Source organism: Amblyraja radiata, chromosome 21 (genome assembly GCF_010909765.2).
Source record: "Amblyraja radiata isolate CabotCenter1 chromosome 21, sAmbRad1.1.pri, whole genome shotgun sequence".
Classification (NCBI taxonomy): Eukaryota; Metazoa; Chordata; class Chondrichthyes; order Rajiformes; family Rajidae; genus Amblyraja; species Amblyraja radiata.
The window spans coordinates 35,331,810-35,353,658 of record NC_045976.1 but is presented as its reverse complement, the minus strand read 5'-3'; the positions used below and the strand labels follow the sequence as shown (position 1 = coordinate 35,353,658).

General features: G+C 42.8%; 1 protein-coding gene across 1 annotated transcript; it reads right to left on the bottom strand.

The window, feature by feature from the left end:
- Nucleotides 1-244: 244 nt before the first annotated feature.
- LOC116984895 (carboxypeptidase A1-like) lies at nucleotides 245-21,829 on the bottom strand. The gene is made up of 11 exons (XM_033039283.1): nucleotides 21,765-21,829; nucleotides 20,259-20,340; nucleotides 16,319-16,453; nucleotides 16,087-16,185; nucleotides 13,227-13,328; nucleotides 12,389-12,490; nucleotides 11,277-11,387; nucleotides 6,859-6,949; nucleotides 2,850-3,049; nucleotides 1,819-1,903; nucleotides 245-528 (listed from the first exon to the last, which is right to left on the bottom strand). Exons 1-11 carry the CDS (start codon nucleotides 21,827-21,829, stop codon nucleotides 341-343), a joined length of 1,260 nt encoding a protein of 419 aa, XP_032895174.1. The 3' UTR covers nucleotides 245-340.
- Between the last annotated feature and the right edge of the window lie 20 nt (nucleotides 21,830-21,849).

The following is a 21,849-nucleotide window of genomic DNA, read 5'->3' as shown; positions in this document are numbered from 1 at the left end:
AGTGACGCTTGTACCCCAGTTGGATTTTGCGGTCACGTGGGTGAGGATTTATGCTCCAGTGACCTTTCGTGAAATCACCCTATACCGTGGCTTCACTGCATGTAGAAAAATTGGACAAGGCTAAAAGGAAACAAATGTTGATCTTGCAAGATCTTGGCATACTGTATACAGAATAAAGTTTCACTCCGTGTTTCACAATTGTTTACCGTGTGAGATTCAGAGCAAAGAATAACCATAAAAGCAATCACATTCTGCATGTTTTATTCAAAAGAACAATTCAAAATTAGTTCTGATGCTTAAGTTCCTAGGAGTGGAATTGCTGCAATATTTAACATTTATTTTAATAGGGGTTTTGTCTGGCATGATTGAAAATGTCAATCAGTCCCAGATAGGTTTCTTCGGCTGTTGGAATAATCTGATCGGCTGGTAAAATGAAACCATGACGACCTGTGTCACGCAGTTCAAAGCAGAAAGAATACTTGATGCCGTAGTCATAAGCCCAGTCAATAGAGGAACCGCTGGATTGATCTAATGGGGAAACAAAGTACTTACATTTAACTGTCACATGATCTGTTTACCATGAAGTACCATGTCTGTGTTGGCGAGTATTACAATTGCCATGGCCAGATTTATCCTTGATGTTGTGTTAAACATTTAAAGAATCAAACCTTTGCAGTTTATAGCAAGCTTGGGGTACAGCTACTTTCCTACAACTATCAGTTTCAGAAAAAGGTCCCTTCACAACCCTAATCCTACCTCAATAACAGAACACGGGGGACCATCTCTTTCTAATTGCCTTTTACACTGCAGTCTTTTACACTGCAGTCTTTTTCTTTCCACTGTCTTGTAGAATTTCTGTGTAATTTCTGTATACATTATAGTTTTGGGTGTTGTCTGAGTGTGTGCGTGCAAGAGTTTTATTGTACCTGTACCTCACTGTGCTTGTGGTTATGACAATAAATTTGACCTGATTTATGGCGAGGGAAGCAACGCATCTTTGACAATGGAAATGGAATGGCCTGTCAATGGAAATTATGGAATTCTTGTGGTTGGCTGATTGGGAAGATTTTTCTCCGAATGTTCTCTAATCTCTAGGTTTTAGTGGCGTTGTAAATAAAGCTATCCTTTGACCTGTGTCTAGTTGGTTATTACAAGAATTGTTGCACATCAAATACTTTTATTCCAATTTCTTAATATCATGCCAACATGATTTATTGTCAAGACACATTCTGATCTTATCTTTCGTTTTTATATAATCTTGAATTTGCCCTTTGTCACTATATTTATAACTTATTCTCTATCTTTTTGTCATTCATATTGTTAATTGGTGAAAATGATCCCTAAAATAGGTAGGTGGCAGGAACATCAGGATAGAATTGATGGCCATGTAGACAGAATAGGTTACAGAGAATATTGGGTGACGTGGAATTTCTCTGGCAGCTAGCATGGACTTGATAGACCGAATGGCCTTCCTCCATGTCATTAGAAATGTAACATAAGAAAAGATGGGAATGCTATTTCATATTTAGGACTTTATACATTTGAGAATGTTGGATGCTTTAAAAATTATTTTAATATAATGTACCCAAGAAGAAACAATTTCTATCATCAATCTGGTTGAGGACATGGTCCAAATCTATTATCCTAATATATCTTCTGCACATGTCTATCAAGCTTCGTACCAAGTTACTTGCCCAGTTCTGCAAGAACATGGAAGTTTACAAACTATTGTTTTGGACACTTTAGGTAAAGGTTGTAACAGATACAAATCGTATTTAATTTGATTGCATTTGTTCGTCCCTGTGGATATATACTTACAGATTGTTGTAATAATGGGTCCATATCTATACTTGGTGCCATACAATGATGCCAATGAAGTTATCGATTTCTTGCTAAGATCTAACTGCAGAAAGAAATTGGGTTTTTTTCTGTTTAATCAAATATACATGCAAATGAAGACACTTTTAAGAGCAGGTAAAAAGTGTTATTACAGAATAATTCCAGAATAATCTCTGCAAATCTTCTCTTTGGGTAAATAGTTTCCAATTAACTTGCCCCTACCTTGTACCCACAATAATATAAATGAACTCTCTCTTGCAAAGAATGCAAGACAACCTTTACTAAATATTAAATTATGAAATCATATATAGTTTTTTTTTATTTTATCCATAGCCTGCCAATGGAAATTATGGAATTCTTGTGGTTGGATGATTGGGAAGATTTTTCTCCGAATGTTCTCTAATCTCTAGGTTTTAGTGGCCTTGTAAATAAAGCTATCCTTTGATTATTAGAATGACAGTATTGCTCAATATATATTGAACCGCTAGAGGTCTTGACCCCTTTTTCTAATGGATCTTTGTTCTACTTAACCCCTAATCCAATTTTTGTTTACTCTCCCTTAACTACACAGAAGTGTATTTGCTGCACATTGGCCATGATGCTTGTCAATTATTCCGATCCAAATGATAACCGTAAAAATGTGTCCTCCATTTTACATTGAATTCCAATCAAGCATTTCATTTCATTCCACAACTCTGTCCTGCCATAATTAATCATTAATTTGTATGTTTATCACAAACTTTCTTAGGAATCAGATATAGAATACTCCTCTATCGGTTATGTGTTCCAAAATTTCATCACCACCTTATTTTAGATGTAATTTAATATCTATTTTCCTATAAAGAGACAACATATTGCCTGTATAGAAAATGAGAACAGTACCAATGTCAACATCCTTGAACTAAGACATAAGAAATGATATTAATGAACAACAAAAGTTAAATAGATCGTAAGCTGATATTGGAACCTGTGCCAAGAGGTGTACCTCTGTAGAACAAACTGTGACTTACCAGCTCATCATAGTCCTTTGGGACAGTTTTGGTGTAACCATAAGGGAAAAGTAAGAGCTGGGAATAGCTGTGAACATCAATGAAGACTTTGAAATTTCCATGGCTTTTGACAAAGTCAACAATGGCTTTGACCTCTTTCTCAGAATTGGCATAAGGTCCATAGTACGTGGATGCGCAAGAAACGCCACTGGCTCCGGGTCCTGTTAATTAAAATGAACATTGAAGCCTTTCTAAAAAGCAACAAAATATGGCTGATGCATGAAATCTGAATTAAAAGCAGAAAATCACTGGCAATACTCAGCAAGTTGGATAGTGTCTGTGAAGAGAGAAACAGTTCACATTTCAAATGGATTTTCTTTCACAAGGTTTAGTTAAGAGTTATAGAGATAGTCATACAGTGTGGAAACAGGTCTTTCAGCCCGACTTGCCCATGCTGACCAAAATGTCCCATCCACATTAGTCCCACCTGGCCCATGTCCCTCAACCTTTCCGATCCATGTACCTGTCCAAATGCCTTTTAAATGTTGTTTAAAATGTAAAAAATTGGAAGTGATGAAGAAAAAAAGTGAGCATCTGTGGCGGGAAACCAAGAAAAAACTGAATAAGGCAAATGATGGTAGTGCTGGCTGAGAGGGATAGTGAACTCTTGTTAATTGCAGCTGATGTGTCTGAAGGTGGTGTTAATGGAAGGAAATAAATGAGCAGGGGGAAAAAAGACGATACTGGAACTATAAGATACAGAACATGGCTGGAAATCTGAGCTAAAAGAGAATGAATGAAATACCCAATAGCTCAGGTAGAATCTACAGACTCTTTCTTGAATCCTGAAGTTATGATGTGCTTTGTCAGTGGTTGAAATGCCATTCCTTAATCTTATATTTTTGTTTGTTGGAACTGTGTAAGTGGGCAAAGACAGAAGTAATGGTGGGAGCAGGGTGGAGAATTAAAGTGATTGGTGACCTGAAGCTCAGGGCCTCCATGTAGACTGAAGTATTCTGCAAACCCATTACCCACTCTGGATTTGTTTTCTTCAAAGTTAAAAGAAATACGATACAATACTGAACACAATAAATGAAGTTGGAGGAAGTACATGTAAATCATTACTTTGCCTTAAGGAGTGTTTTTGTTTTGGATGGTGAGAAGGAATGAGGTAAAGGGACAGGTGTTCAATACTTCTGCATGGCTTGATTGGACTCGTGTAAGGATACATTCTCAATCCTAACCCCTTTGGACTGAAACATAGAAAATAGGTGCAGGAGTAGGCCACTCGGCCCTTCGAGCCTGCACCGCCATTCAATATGATCATGGCTGATCATCCAACTCAGTATCCTGTACCTGCCTTCTCTCCATACCCCCTGATCCCTTTAGCCACAAGGGCCACATCTAACTCCCTCTTAAATATAGCCAATGAACTGGCCTCAACTACATTCTGTGGCAGAGAATTCCAGAGATTCACCACTCTCTGTGTGAAAAATGTTTTTCTCATCTCAGTCCTAAAAGATTTCCCCTTTATCCTTAAACTGTGACCGCTTGTTCTGGACTTCCCCAACATCGGGAACAATCTTCCTGCATCTAGCCTGTCCAACCCCTTAAGAATTTTGTAAGTTTCTATAAGATCCCCCCCTCAATCTTCTAAATTCTAGCGAGTACAAGCCGAGTTTATCCAGCTTTTCTTCATATGAAAGTCCTGACATCCCAGGAATCAGTCTGGTGAACCTTCTCTGTACTCCCTCTATGGCAAGAATGGCCGGTCCTCTCCATGAATCCCCAGTTTTAGTTGTGATTTTCTTGCCCTTTATTATTTAAAGGGGAATGGATATGTTAAGGAATGTGAAACTGAAAATTCCAGACATAAACATACTGCAATTTCAGTTTTCAAGAACAATGAAATATTTAGGCAAAGGGCTCAGGGCCTGTCCCACATAGATGATTTTTCAATGGACAGAAACACTGACACGGACACAGACACGGGACAGACACAAACACAACCACACTGCAAAGGCGGGGCCCAGGGAAAGTGGGGGAGCACTGTCTGAAATTCACACGGTGCAAAGCCAAGGTGATACAGACACACACCGCGATGAACAGGAAGGTTAAAGACGGCTAGCACAGTGTACGGTAAGTCCTTTAAAAAAGGGGGGAGAAGGAGTGGAGACACCTTTAAGAAGCCAACCAACTTTTAATGCCAGAGATACACAGCTGTGAAGTTTCGCGGGCAAATAACATTACCAGTCGGTGTTCCTTGGCTCTGAAAACTCGTGCTTACATTTTTGAGCCAATGAAAATGCCCGGTCAGCAAAGGAGATTAACTAATACTAGCTACGGCTGCCTCGACTACCTACAACGACATGGCAACCCCACTACCACTGCACCTACGACTACAAAAGTATCCATTTTCTCCATGGTGACCAATTTTTGGTCGCAGAAAATGTTTCAACATGTTGAAAAATTTGCTGCGACCATACTGAAGCCGCAATTGGTTCCCAGAATGCGGGAACTCCTCGCGACCATGAAGGAGACTCACCTGAGATCACCAGCGAACATGTGACGACCAAGTGGCGAGCGCAGAGTCTCCTGCACTCACCTAAAAAGTCGCCTAAGTGGGACAGGCCCTTAGGCAAATAATGTTGATGACCAGCAATCACAAATGGACCAGTGCTGACTTCATCTGCCAAGGGTCATTGCTTTACAGCTCGGGCGATTCTCTTAGGTCACAACATCCATCAGCTGCCAGAACAATGTCTGTCCCACCTGGCAACTCACTTGTTTTGTGGCAGGAGAGAGTTAGAGGTTCCTTCATCGAAGCATGATAGTGACCAGGTGCTGACCTCTGCAAATGGTGCTGTATAATGGAGAGTTGTGTTGGGTTCATAAGTTGATAATAAGTTATTCAATTTGTTCTGCTCTTAAATCTTTTGCTCATTCATAGTTCATTTAAATACCTCAATAATATTCCAGTTTAATCTGAACACTGTCGTTAGATCACAATTGAATTGCACTCCCAAGTATTAATACATTTCAAATAAATCATTGAAACCTATTGATTAGATTTTGGAAATAATGATTCCAGTATGTAAATCACTTGGCTGTGAACAATGAGCTTTGGCTTAGCTTGTCTATGTTAAGGGGAATAACTGCTTTTTTGTACACGGGATCAAGGCTGGACAGGAACTGGATCCTTGCACTCACAAGCCTTGATCTGTGCACCATGAAATAACCACAAAAAGTCTGCTTGTTACTCATTATACAGCTGAACAGCTGCAAATGTAATATAGATGCAATGAAAGATGCAAAAGGATTTGAGTATAGGAGCAGGGAGGTTCTACTGCAGTTGTACAGGGTCTTGATGAGGCCACACCTGGAGTATTGCGTACAGTTTTGGTCTCCAAATCTGAGGAAAGACATTCTTGCCATAGAGGGAGCACAGAGAAGGTTCACCAGACTGATTCCTGGGATGTCAGGACTTTCAGATGAAGAAAGACTGGATAGACTCGGCTTGTACTCGCTAGAATTTAGAAGATTGAGGGGGGATCATATAGAAAATTCTTATTACAAAATTCTTAAGGGGTTGGACAGGCTAGATGCAGGAAGATTGTTCCCGATGTTGGGGAAGTCCAGAACAAGGGGTTACAGTTTAAGAATAAGGGGGAAATCTTTTAGGACCGAGATGAGAAAAACAAAATTCATACAGAGCGTGGTGAATCTGTGGAATTCTCTGCCACAGAAGGTAGTTGAGGCCAGTTCATTGGCTATATTTAAGAGGGAGTTAGATGTGGCCCTTGTGGCTAAAGGGATCAGGGGGTATGGAGAGATGGCAGGTACAGGATACTGAGTTGGATGATCAGCCATGATCATATTGAATGGCGGTGCAGGCTCGAAGGGCCGAATGGCCTACTGATGCACCTATTTTCTATGTTTCTATGAAATCTGGAAACATCACATGTGGACTGTCCTGGAGTTGTTGATTCATAATATAAATTCTACATCGGGTTATTCAATGTAATCTTACCTCCGAAATTGGCATCAAAGTTCCTATTTGGGTCAACTCCAATACATTGTTCGCCAGAATACTTTGATCTGGTCTTGCGCCACATACGGTTCTGTTAAAAAGTATTATTATATTTAGAGGATCAGTTTCTAAAATAGTCTGAATCTAAAATAGCAGTCTGAAGAAGGGTTTCGGCCTGAAACGTTGCCTATTTCCTTCGCTCCATAGATGCTGCCATACCTGCTGAGTTTCTCCAGCAATTTTGTCTACCTTTGATTTTCCAGCAGCTGCAGTTCCTTCCTGAACACTTTCTAAAATATAAATGAATTCCATCTTCCCATCATTATCTATAAAATTCAGAAACTATTTTCCCCTTACAATGTTTTCCTCGTTGGACTTGAAGTGGGAAGGAGTCAAGGAGAAGTTGTTGAGGGTGAGGACCAGCTCCGCTAGGCAGAGTAGAGTGTTAGTAGAGGGAAATTGGATGGTTTATTGGTCTTTGTAAATTACCCCCAAGTGTGTAGACAATTGATGATAAATTGGGGTAAAATAGAACTACAGGTGCACAACCTTTTATCCGAAATTCCAAATAACGAAAAGCTCCGAATAGCGGACATTTTTTCGGTCCTTGAAGAAAGGTCCTTGAAGACGTTCACCGAGGGCGGCCCGCAGAGGTGACAGCGGAACCTCCGGTCGGTCCTCGAAGAAAGGGGAACTAAATCCCCATTCATAAAAGAGAAGGTGAGGGTATATTGCGCGGGAGGGTTAATAATTGACAATCTGCTGCTGCCTGCCCGCTGAGTTAAAAAGTTCCCACGGTAGACTCACGATACACAGTGTATCGTGAGTCTTGCGTGGGAACTTTTTAACTCAGCGGGCAGGCAGCAGCAGATTGTCGCTCCCTTCAGTTTCACCCCACCTACACCCCTCTGCTTCCCGGCCATGTGTGTGACCCCTTCCCTCCCCTCTCCAGCTCCCCGCCCATTGCACCAGCGCGGGGGCTTTGCACTGTCTTCACGTCGGCGATGCCAGCAGGTCAGTGCCAGTCACCGGAGACGTCAGGACCAACGGGACACCAACCCCCAGGCCCACTGCAAGCACGGAGATCCCAGAGACCCACAGCCAACAGCAGCCCAGCTCCGTTCCAACTCCAGAGGAACACGTAGGGGCAGAAGCTGATGGTGTGCAAGGTAAGTCTTGTTCTTGGGGTGGCGCAGCTCGGGCTGTGGGCGAACTGCCACTTGTCGCCGTAGCGGCCCATCGGGGAGCGGATTCCTCTGGAGTTGGAGGGGGAGGGGGGTATTGTGCTGTTTGATCGCCCCCTGCTATCCCAGGGACAGGGAGACACAGCGGCTTTTGAGAATGGTGGGCAATCACTTCCAAAGTTCTGCCCACACAGTCAGTACACCTCTCCTACACTTGTCTCCCACACTAAGATCATCTCGCAGAGAATGATCCCAGCCTAACCCTCCCTATTCTCTCCTATTCTGCAAGAAAAAACTACATTGAAGACTCAAACTCGCGATCGAGTAACTGCCGGGATCGAGGCGCAAACTCGCGACCTTGCGGATATGAGCCGAGCACTCTACCACTGAGCCAGCCGTTAAAATCTACGCTAAAAATCTTCCATTCCTAAAGCCGAAAAATTCCGAATTACGAAAAGTGTCTGGTCCCAAGGCTTTCGGATAATAGGTTGTGCACCTATAATGTGAACAGGTGATTGATGTTTGGTGAGGATTTGACAGGCCCGTTTCCATGCTGCATTTCTAAATTAAACTATCTTGATCACACATTGATGAGGTAGCAAGGCATTGCTGGAATAAAGTAGGGAAAAACCTTTCTCCATTTGGCTCTGCTTTACCTCATCTTACGGTCCTTGTACTACAAAATTCCATGACCTTTAACAAAGAGTTTGGTAGTTGTGCAACAGTGTTGAAGTCAGTGGTGTGACAGAGGAAGGGATATTATGTGGAGTGACTAAAGGAATGAATACATTGCAGAAAGGAGGTGGAAATGGTAAATTAGATGAGTTCAGGAATGAATTTGCAGACTGTGAGGTCCAGGTGGCTATCGGCATGAGATGGAATGCACAGAAGAACAGAGAGATGAGATTTGGGGATTTTAACTGGGGGAAGATAACTTCAACCCGAGGTGTTGGAGAACAGGTGATAATGGAGGCAAGAATTAGTGGTTGACCACATTTGATTTATAACATTCTGCATCTCTAGAGAGGCTGAAAACGGGTTTGGAGTTGCCCAATAGAGTTCAGTGACCGAAGGAGAGTATGAAACAGCCAATGTCAAGGAAGTGAATGTATGTGATCTTCAGGATGGAGAGATTAAGGGATTGAAAGCTCTACACTGTATTGAGTGCAACATTACAATACTTTGGTTCTGCCTGAGACAGCAGACAGGCAGGGAGGAGTGTACAAAAACAAAACAATATTCTGTTACAAAGCTCCAACATCATTGCTCTCAAGAGTTTGAATGTCAATAGGGTTTTTCTTTGTTGAAGGGACAACATCTTAACCATATAACCATATAACCATATAACAATTACAGCACGGAAACAGGCCATCCCGACCCTTCTAGTCCGTGCCGAACACGTATTCTCCCCTAGTCCCATATACCTGCGCTCAGACCATAACCCTCCATTCCTTTCCCGTCCATATAACTATCCAATTTATTTTTAAATGATAAAAACGAACCTGCCTCCACCACCTTCCCTGGAAGCTCATTCCACACAGCTACCACTCTCTGAGTAAAGAAGTTCCCCCTCATGTTACCCCTAAACTTCTGTCCCTTAATTCTCAAGTCATGTCCCCTTGTTTGAATCTTCCCTACTCTCAGTGGGAAAAGCTTATCCACGTCAACTCTGTCTATCCCTCTCATCATTTTAAAGACCTCTATCAAGCCCCCCTTAACCTTCTGCGCTCCAAAGAATAAAGCCCTAACTTGTTCAACCTTTCTCTGTAACTTAGTTGCTGAAACCCAGGCAACATTCTAGTAAATCTCCTCTGTACTCTCTCTATTTTGTTGACATCCTTCCTATAATTAGGCGACCAAAATTGTACCCCATACTCCAGAATTGGCCTCACCAATGCCTTGTACAATTTTAACATTACATCCCAACTTCTATACTCAATGCTCTGATTTATAAAGGCCAGCACACCAAAAGCTTTCTTTACCACCCTATTGGAGCCATCTTGGTGAACGGCTGCTAGCAGCAGCCGTCCGTCTTAAATTCGTTTTTTTTTAGTTTTTAGTGAGTCCTGTTTTTTTGTTTGTAGGGGATATGGTCTTTTAATGTGGGGGGGTAGGTGTTACTTTATTTATAGGTCCCTACCTGGTCGGTGTGGCAGCCTTTTTTCCGGGCTGCCCGTCGACCCGTCGTCGTGGCCTACCAGCGGGCTTGGAGCGCCGTTTCTTGGCGGGAACCACCCAGCACCTCGGCCTGCGTGGCGGCACTGCATTGGAGCGCTGGAGCGGAGCGGAGCGGAGCGGAGCGGGCGATGCCTTGCCTGGGTCGCCGCGCTGGAGCTCTGGCGAGCTGGATCGCCGTGAGCAACATCTCCGGGCTGCGGGTTTGCGGAGCGGAGAGGCGGCGTGCGGAGAGGCGGCGTGCGTAGAGGCGGCAAGGCGGCAGTGAGGAGAGCGGTCGCCGACTTTTTCATCTGGAGCCTAGGAGCGCCAAACCGGCGCGGCCTTGTCGGCTTCGGCAGCCGCGGGCTCCAACCAAGAAGCGGCCGTTCCAAGTGGCCCAGCCGCCGAAAGGACTCTCCCGACGCCGGGGCAAGACCACCCGGTGAGAACGGCCAGGGACATCGGGCCTCCGTAGAGGCAATTGCGGTGGCCCCAATAGGCCTGACTTTGGGGTGAACAAGGGGTGGGGACTGGACATTGTGCCTCCCTCCACAGTGCTATCCACTGTGGGGGGATGATTTTTTTTTGTCTAACTGTAGTCTTGTAGGTCTGTGTCCAAGATGGCTGCCGTGAAGGGAGAGTGGACGCTGGCACGAATTGGTTGCCGCTGCTCTCTCTTCACACTGTGTTTTTGATTTTCTGTTTTTGGATTGAATTCTGTTTTTAATTTGTGTCATTGTGATGTCTTTAATTACTTGTTTTACTCCGATTATATGTTTTTATTCCGATTACTATGTAAGGTGTCCTTGAGATTTTGTATGAAAGGCGCCCATTAAATATAAAATTTATTATTATTATTATTATTATCTACATGAGATTCCACTTTCAGGGAACTGTGCACAGTTATTCCCAGATCCCTCTGTTCACCTGCATTCTTCAATTCCCTACCATTTACCATGTACGTCCTATTTTGATTTGTCCTGTTCCCTCTTTTCCGCCATTTTATCTGTTTTACAGAATCTGCATTACAGACTTACACACACTGTATTAGTTTGCTTTCTTGTTTATTGTACTTACAGAAGTGTGGGTGAAATGGAAACCATCAGGGTTTGTAACAATCTCCAGGTAGAGGTCCATTGTATTTAGGAGTGAAGTTATAGTGGCATCACTGCCATACTCACTGGCAACCTTCATAAAAGACACAATCAAATACTGTTGTTAAGTGTCGGGATCTTTCCATAGCTGGAGTTCCTTCTAAATTCACCCCATCCCTCGCTTACTGTTCTATCCTCTGGCTGGCAATATTCTTTGGCCACTCATAATCACAGTACCTGTGCTTTTGTTGTGAATGTCAGGAGGTTATTCAGCTGTGAAGTTGAATCACTGCATCTGATTTCTACACAGGCATTTTCCAGTAGAGTGTACAACACTATCTTCCATACCTGTTATAGCTCTATAAGACCACGCTGAAAACTGTAAACTCAGCCTATCAAATAACCCCCTCACCTTGTTCACCTATTACTGGCCATGCTCTATGCTGCTCCTTCTCTTTTAGAAACATAGAAAATAGGTGCAGGAGTAGGCCATTCAGCCCTTCGAGCCTGCACCGCCATTCAATATGATCATGGCTGATCATCGAACTCAGTATCCTGTATCTGCCTTCTCTCCATACCCCCTGATCCCTTTAGCCACAAGGGCCACATCTAACTCCCTCTTAAATATAGCCAACGAACTGGCCTCAACTACCTTCTGTGGCAGAGAATTCCACAGATTCACCACTCTCTGTGTGAAAAATGTTCTTCTCATCTCGGTCCTAAATGACTTTTCCCTTATCCTTAAACTGTGACTCATTGTTCTGGACCCCTTTTCCAGCTTTCCTTCCCCCCCCCCCCCTCCCCCTCCTGCGACCAGTCTGAAGAATGGTCCCGACCTGAAACGTCACTTATCCATGTTACTCCAGAGATGCTGTCTGACCCGCCGAGTTACTCCAGCAATTTGTGTCTTTCTTATGTAGTCTTGGAGTTACATGAGTGATGGCGTATAGATCTTAGGTCCCATTTTGCTTCCATCCCTTCCTCACTATGGGTATTTACTTTGTACAGAAGTAAAACAATGGCAAGGGAGAGTGTCTTGTTGCACAAATGGGGGCCATACGATTATTCTTGCAATCACATTCATCTACACCATACCTTGTTGGCAAACCAGAGAGAAGTCGCTGGAGTGATCCATTCGCGGGCATGGATTCCAGAATTCATCCAGATAGCAGGCCGGTTGATGCCACCAGTACTGAACTGTGGGAAGACAGGGGAGTGGCAATGTCACAAAGAGTGGCTAACGATGACTGCTTTTGTTTTAAACAGACAGTATTAGTATACGTCAGTGTGTCCGTCCTTTGGCTGGGAGCGATGCGCAATTCAAGAACAAGTGAATAATCTACTGGAGTTCTTTGATGCCCTGACCAGCTGAACAAATGAGGTCCAACCAGTGGTTGTTGTGTCATTTGAAACCTTTTTCAAAAGGTTTTTGACGCAGAAAGTTAGTCAACAAGGTCTGAGCATATGTTGTGAGGAAAATACTGATATGGATTGAGAACTAATAGGCAGAAAGTCACTTTTAATACTGATATCAAACAAGGTACAAAATGAGCAGGACGGTTACTGTGGCTTCCAATATTTTGTTAAATTGACCATATGTTTAAGATGGTCATTTCAGAACGGTGGATAGATGTCTCAATCCAAAATCAGATTGGGTGCTTCCAGAGTACTTTGGAAGTCCTCAAAGTCTCTCATTGTATACCTTTGATGCAACTGTTTTACACCCATAAACCAGGTCTAATTTGAAGCCTGATTCGGACACTTCAGTTCATTACTGGCTTCAGGCAGCTCAGAGAGCATGCTATGGAAACTTTATTTTCATCACCGTGGCAACTTTATGTGAGTTTTAGTCATATTTGTTTGTCAGATGAGGTGAGGGTTCTGTTGAACTGTCACAAGATTCAGTGGCGAGTCAGCACCAGTTGATACTAACCCTGAGGACGTAGATTGGCCGGTTTTCAAATGTAGCTCCAATCTGCATCTTGCTGACAAGACCTGAGTTTGAAGTCACAAATGTGTCCATCCATGCATAGATCTGGGGAAGAGATAATGCGCATTAGTCAGTTCACTTTGTGTTTAAACCAATGAGTTAACCTTGTGTTGTCTCCCTTGATCATCTGTGTAGAGAATACGTCCTTAAGGATCAATGTGGTCATCTATGGGGATGGGCAAGGCCTGAGTTAATTTTTTTCAGCTGCGTTTACTAGAGAGAAGGTAGTGGAAACTGGGGAATTCAAGGAAGAGAATAATGATGCCTTGAAACCGACCCACATTTCAAAGCAGGAGTTGCCAGTGGTCTTGAAGTGTGGGAAGGTGAATAAATCCTTGTGGTCTGACCAAGTGTTTCCTAAGACATTGTGGGAAGATGGGGGCCTTGGCAGAGATATTAGCATCATCTTTACCCACGGGTTAAGTACAGTAAGACTGGGGGGTGGCCCATGTTGTGTCTTTATTTATTTACCAGGACTGATTAGGGATAGACAGCATGGCTTTGTACACAGGGAATCACATTTCACACATTTAATTGAGTTTTATGCAGAGGTGACCAAGAGGATTATGAGGGCATGGCAGTAGACATTGTCTGTCTGGACATTATCAAGGTCTTTGACAAGACCCCGTATGGTAGACTGGTCTGTAACATTAGATCATATGGGATCCAGAGAATGCTAGCCAATTGGAAACAATATTGGCAATAGTAGGAGACAGAGGGTGGTAGTGAACACTTCGCTTTTTCAGATTGGAGGTCTGTGACCAGTGGTGTGCCGTATCGATTCACCCTGGGTCAACGGTAATTTGCCATCTCTATTAACTAGTTAGATGAGAATGGATTTGACATGGTTGGTAAATTTTCAAATGATATCAAGATTGGTGGTATAATGGTCAGTGAAAAATGTTACCTAAGGTTAGAAGAGAGTTGAAATCACCTGGGAAAGAGGGGTCAAGGAATGGCCGGTGGAATTTAAATTAGGCAAGCACAAAGTGTGGCTCTTTCGTAAGTTAAATCAGGGCAGGACTTACATGGTAAACAACATGGCCCTGGAGAATGTATGAGCAAAGAGAAATCCCAGAACAGATATGGTTCTCTGAAAGTAGCGGCACTGGTGAAGAAGGCATTTGGCACATCAGTCTTCATTGGTCAAGGCATTGAGAACAACACCTGAGACGTCATATTACAACTGTATAAGACCTTGGTGAGACTGTACTTGGGGTATTGTGTGTAGTTCTGGATGCCTAGCTACAGGAAGGATGTCATTAAGCTGGATCGATGAGTCATAAGGAGAGTCTGGTATGTTTTCCCTGGAGCATAGGAGGCTGAGGATCGATCTTACAGAGGTAGATAAAATCACAAGGGACGCATATACTGTAAGTTGAATGATCACAGTCATTTTCCCAGGGTAGGCAAGTCTAAAACTAGTGGGCATACATTTAAGGTGAGAGGGGAAAGACTTAAAGGGGACCTTAGAAGCAACAAGCCAGAGGCAGGTACAATTACAATATTTAAAACATATTTAGATAGTTATGTGAATAGAAAATGTTTTGAGGGATATGGGCCAAATGAAAGCAAGTGGGATTATCAAAGATAGGCAACTTGCTCAGCATGGACAAGTTGGGTTGATGGTCCTGTATCGTGATACACAACTCGATGACGCTTTGACTATTTACCCAGTCAAGAAAATGGAGATTAGTGCATCTCTGAAATCAACCACTGAGAAGCTGGAAAGTAGAGTCAAGTTATATAGCAAGGAAACAGGCTCTTCAGCCGAACTCATCCATGCTGATCAAGTTGCCTGTTTGAGCTAGTCCCATGTACTTGCATTTGGCACATATCCCGCTAAACCTTTCTTCTCCATGTATCTGTCCAAAATTATTTTACATGCTGTCATTGTACCTACATCGACTACTTCCCTTGACAGCTCACTCCATATAAGAACTTCCCTCTACGTGTAAAAGTAGCTGGAAGAGGGTCACTATTTTGGTTTAGAGGTCAGTTCTGGTCCCCTGACTAATGATTCTTAAGGGGTTGGACAGGCTAGATGCAGGAAGATTATTCCCGATGTTGGGGAAGTCCAGAACAAGGGGTCACAGTTTAAGGATAAGGGGGAAATCTTTTAGGACCGAGATGAGAAAAACATTTTTCACACAGAGAGTGGTGAATCTCTGGAATTCTCTGCCACAGAAGGTAGTTGAGGCCAGATCATTGGCTATATTTAAGAGGGAGTTAGATGTGGCCCTTGTGGGTAAAGGGATCGGGGGGTATGGAGAGAAGGCAGGTACAGGATACTGAGTTGGATGATCAGCCATGATCATATTGAATGGCGGTGCAGGCTCGAAGGGACGAATGGCCTACTCCTGCACCTATTTTCTATGTTTCTGCGATTGACCACATGGCCGCAACAAGATTTTCAAAATAAAGCCTAAATTTGCATACAACTAAATGTGGAGCCTTGATTCTCAGCAGAATTCATCATCGGGCCATCCATTGTAACTGAGTAAAAAACATATGAGTGTGTGATCTCAGGATAAAGAATTAATGAAAGCTTCAAGTCCCTTGAACACCCATGGTTGACATTGACTAATGCAGATGTGAAGAGTGCAGATGTGAGTGTTTTGGAGAGGAGGTCAATGAAGTCAGTCTATCACACGTGCAAAATTGAAACCAGTGCCTGTCCTTTGGGGCATTATGCGCACATGCATCATTCTTCTATGTCATCCAGGAGTGAGATGATTTTTAAAAATCGTCACTATTTTGTTACTGGAATATTTTGTTTTTTTGATTTGGTGTTTGACTTTACCTCCTCCAACGTATGATAAGCAGCATAGTTGAACGTGCGGGTGCTACGCTCCTTATGCTGAGACAGCAACATTTCCTTGTGCTCGTCATCCAATCGTGCCTGAAAAAGTCAACAGCAGATCATTAGCAATTTCATACTAATATTAACCAGCAATGGCAGAGTCTGTGCCAGATCAGGATGATAAATATGGGGCACAATTCATTATAGGCAACAGGTGAATGGCAGACAATACCTGGAGATCTTCAACCAAGATAGAGTAATCAATGCCATGGAGCTCCAGGAAAACTTTCACTGATTGGCTATTTTCTCTCGGGACGTGGATGTCAATAGGCAGTGAAGGGCTGTTGGATTCTTTCCAGAAATCGACCTAATAATGAGAAACTTGCAGTTATTGACGGGTGTGGACTCCTAGCAGAAGCAAAAAAAAGGTCGGCCAACGATGGAATGTTTGTTTTTTGTATCTTGAGCACTGAATATACAAATCAATAAATGCAGCACATTGAATCGCAGCAGGATTTCTCACTGGCCCGTCCATTGAAACCAAGTTAAAAATTCATAAAATGTATGAACTCGTACAAGACATTGTGCAATCCAGGCTGACAGATCCCTTGTAGTACTAAGTTCTTGGTTGGTTTCTCTAACTTCAAGTAACCCCGGCATTCCCTCGCTCTCCATTCCTTGCCCGCCCAAGTCGTACCAGCTTCTTGTTCCCACCTAGCAAATAGCTAACAATGGCTTGTTTCCTTTATCGCCGTTACTGTTTTGCATATCTTTCATTTGTTCTATATCTCTTTACAGCACCGTCTATATCTCTCATTTCCCTTTCCTCTGACTCCAGACTGAAGAAGGGGCCCGACCTGAAACATCACCCATTCCTTCTCTCCACAGATGCTGCCTGTCCCACTGAGTTACTCAGCATTTTGTGTCTATCTTTGTTGTTGGAAGTATTCTTTGAGTAGGAAATTAAACCAAGTCCACATCTCCCTCTCCGATAAAAATTTACTCCAGGCAAATATTTATGGCTTGATGGACAATAATTAAACAGAACTTGTGATGATTATCTAATTGCTGTGGGCAGGTTGCTTGCTACACTTTCTACATCCCTACAGTGACAACACAGTAATAATACTCCATTGTGCAGGAAGGAACTGCAGATGCTGGTTTACACCGAAGATAGACACAAAATGCTGGAATAACTCAGCGGGACAGACAGCACTTCTGGATAGAAGGAATGGGTGACATTTCGGGTCGAGACCTTACTCCGTTGTTTGTAAAACATCTCAGGAAGCCCCGATGTTGGTAATGGAATTATAAAGCCTAGTTTCATCTTCCTTTGGCTGCATTTTGAGATATTCTCTATGGGAGGAGCAGTCAAGGTGATGGAAAATGTATCGTGTAGGTTTTTTTTTTTTTTAATTATTTTTATTAGAAGTACGGTAAATTACAATAACACACAACACATATATCTTAATACATTTTTTGTACCGCTTCATTTTTTTTTTTAAGCTTTAAGAAAAAGATAGAAGTAAGGAAAGTAAAGAAGGTGCGCAAGAGTTGTGAAGTGCAGGAGAGTGTTGGGAAAAGAAAGCCCCTTAGAAAAGAAGTTAGAGAAGGAAGTAAAGTAAGAAAGTAGACCCTAGAAAAGAAAGAAAAAGAAAGTAAGGACAATCGCTCTATTATAACATTAAACTCCGCAGAAAGACTACCAACCAAGTCTGTTTTTGTTGTTTTACCTCCCAATGCCAGGTCCTGATACCATTTATTTATTTATTTATTTTTAAAATTACTATTGCACCTCATGCTTGTAATAGGTCCATAAACGTAGACCACGTCTTTTGGAATTGGTCGTGTAGGTTGATGCTTGTATCATAGTTGAGAGGGGAAAGTTATGGAGGGAGACTTTGAAACACAAGGTTCCTATAACTAGAATGGCAAAATGTGACAGCAGAGGTAGGTAAACTTTTCCAAGATTATGAGGGATTGGATAAAATGAAGAAGGCAGATTATCTCCAGTGGAAGTCAATATAATAGATAAGAGCAAAACTTTGCAGAAAATTTTGGAAATGAGGAGATGAATGAGACTAAATCTCAGATTATAATAGAAACATAGAAATTAGGTGCAGGAGTAGGCCATTCGGCCCTTTGAGCCTGCACCGCCATTCAATATGATCATCGCTGATCATCCAACTCAGTATCCCGTACCTGCCTTCTCTCCATACCCTCTGATCCCCTTAGCCACAAGGGCCACATCTAACTCCCTCTTAAATATAACCAATGAACTGGCCTCGACTACCCTCTGTGGCAGAGAGTTCCAGAGATTCACCACTCTCTGTGTGAAAAAAGTTCTTCTCATCTCGGTTTTAAAGGATTTCCCCCTTATCCTTAAGCTGTGACCCCTTGTCCTGGACTTCCCCAACATCGGGAGCAATCTTCCTGCATCTAGCCTGTCCAACCCCTTAAGAATTTTATAAGTTTCTATAAGATCCCCTCTCAATCTCCTAAATTCTAGAGAGTATAAACCAAGTCTATCCAGTCTTTCTTCATAAGACAGTCCTGACATCCCAGGAATCAGTCTGGTGAACCTTCTCTGCACTCCCTCTATGGCAATAATGTCCTTCCTGGCATTGTATTATTTGTAGAAGGCCCAGAATACTCTGAAAAAATCTAGTGGCGCCAGCAATGGCTGCCTCGCTAACAGTCTGTCTCGTCCATTCCTTCTTTGTTATTTATAGAGTGTGTTAAATGTATGTTTTAGTGTTCTTTAGCTTGTTTTATGTGTGGGGGGGGGGGGTTAGGGGGAACTTTTTTAAATCTCTTACCTCGGCGGAGATGCGATTTTTTTTCTCCGTATCTTATCTCCGTCCACACTGCGGCCTAACATCTTGGAGCCGGCGGCCTCTGCTGGGGACCAACTACGGGAGCTCCAACCGCGGGAACTTGCAGGACTTAACACCATGGAGCTCGCGATTCCTATCGGAGATCGACCTCGCAACTCCAACCACAGGAGCCTTCAGACTTTAACATCGTGGTGCTCGGTTAGAGACCGACTTCGGGAGCTCCAAGCCGCGCGGGGGACCTTCTATCACCCTGACGCGAGAGCTTCGATCGGCCCAACATGGGGGCTTGATCCCTGACCGCAGATGGTTGGATTGCCCCGACCGTGGGAGAATAAAACGGGAAGAAGATTGGACTTTATTGCATTCCATCACAGTGAGGAATGTTGGGAAACTGCTGTGGTGGATGTTTATGTTAATTTTTGTGTAGTTTTGTGTCTTGTTGCTTTTTTTAGTGTGGCAGTATGGTAAATCGAATATCACTGTACCTTAATTTGTACACGTGACAATAAAATACCTTGAAACTTCAACCTTGAAAAAAAAAAGGAAGTTTCCAGGATTCTTTTATCCCAACAGTTCAACTGAATCACCATTATTCCAGTACTTAATGTTAGGAGGGAGAAGGTGTCGACTGTACCATCTTATTTGTAATCTTTATTTACTAACCTGAACTGACCTGTAAAGTGTTTTTGCTTTGCTGAGAATAAAGCATCAAAGATGACAGAACAAGTCATAAGTTGTTGGAACAGAATAAGGCCATTCGGCCCATCAAGTCTACTCTGCCATTCAATCATGGCTGATCTATATTTCCCTCTCAAGCCCCATTCTCCTGCCTTCTCCCCATAACCCTTGACACCCTTACTAATCAAAAACCTATCAAACTCCACCTTAAAAATATTAATTGTCTTGGCCTCCACACCCTTCTGTGCCAATAAATTCCACAGATTTACGACCCTCTGTAAAGAATTTCGACTTTGTCACCTTTCTAAAGGTACGTCCTTTTATTCTGAGGCTGTGCGCTCTGGTCCTAGACTCTACCACTAGTGGAAACATTCTCTCCACATAAATGAGGTTGAAAGAAAATGGAAACAAGTTAGTGAAAAATAAAATCCTGCAGGTTTGGAAATCTGAAATAAATACGCAAACTTCTGGAATTATTCAACAGTTCAAACAGCATTCTGTAGAGAGAAAAAAACAAGTTTTTGTCAGAACTAGAGAAGTGAAACAAATCAATGTCTTGTTCCCGATTTAGCTGAAAAAGCAAACTTTAATGTTTTAGTTTAAATTTACATAATTAACAATAATGTAATGTATTTCTATTTGTGCATGTTAACTTACATTCAGATGCTCTTCTTCCTGAAGGGATCTCACCAGGTTGAGCTGTGCCTCATCCCTAACAGTGATCCGAAGAACCTGGTCACTGTGAAAAGTTAAAAATGGAAAATAACAATTGAAAACCTGTATTGCTCCACTTAAGAGACCATTTTTGTCAAGTGGCTGAAAAAATGCAATATTACTTGTAGTCAGTATTGGCAGAATTACATGACTGATCTGCCTCGATGAGGCAAAGAGAACATTCGGCACTGAGTTAGCACACAGTGAACCGACTTCTTGCTCCCATTCCTCATTTTAGAACGATAAACTTTAACTTGGCAGGTGAACAATCACCTCTTCTATTTCACGTTCTTCTTTATATATTCATAGTAATGCCCCTGTCCCACTTAGGAAACCTGAACGGAAACCTCTGGAGACTTTGCGCCCCACCCAAGGTTTCCGTGCGGTTCCCGGAGGTTGCAGGTGGTTGCCGGAGGTTGCAGGTAGTGGAAGCAGGTAGGGAGACTGACAAAAACCTCCGGGAACCGCACGGAAACCTTGGGTGGGGCGCAAAGTCTCCAGAGGCTTCCGTTCAGGTTTCCTAAGTGGGACAGGGGCATTACGGTATGCAGACAAGACATTGTAATTCTTATTCTAAGAACGCAACATCACCAAGTTTTCCAAGACATCATTACTAAATACTGGGTGTAAAATAATACATACACACTTTACCCCATCAATAAGTACCTCTCTCCTACCCCCCCCACCCCCCACAAACAAAAACAATACCAATTCTAGTGTACAAGATGGAATCTCTCACTGTCTAACCATAAACATTACAAAGGAAAAGACTTAAGTTAAATTTGTAAATCACCTCAGACTTCATGTTCCCTCTCTCTCAGTTAATCAATGCACTGTGTGGGGCCAAGGAAAGAGCGTTCACGTCGCGGCCCTGTTTCAACCAATCTTTCCACCACCACGCACAAGAAGCACAAGAAGCGCAAGACAGACACCATTGTGCAGATGCCGAGAAGTGTGTTCAGCTCTGGCTGAACAACTTCTAATCTTGTGTGTGGACTCGATAAGAAGAAGAATGCACTGTGTCTAAGTCTAATGTAGGTGCAAACAACTACCATTGGGGTGGGATATGGCTTCACACTGTGGTGGTGGGTGGGTGTTGTGGGGAAAGGTCAGGTGAATTTGGTCAGAGGGTCTTGCGTGAATCACCGGCAAGTTTTAGAATGGAATCAATTCTCTGGAGAAGAATTTGGATCTTTCTCTTTTGTCTCTGTAGCCATTAATCAACTTCACCCTAACATGGGGCTGGTAGAAATGGTGGGGATGTCGGTGTGAGTGAACCTTGCAGGTTACCAGAAAGCTATTAGTAAAGGGCCTAAACCCACAGTGAGTGCCACGGATAATCATTCAACGATGCAACGAGGTGCCAGTTCCTTCACGGCATGTTGGAGGGCAGACTGGATATCTTCATCCTTTGACTGGACTCACATGCTCTACAAAAACAGCACTCACCCAATGAATGTCTTCTTGCTATAAACAGCTAGGAGAACGGCACTGAGGACCAACAGGGCTCTCATATTCAAGAGGATATGTAGGA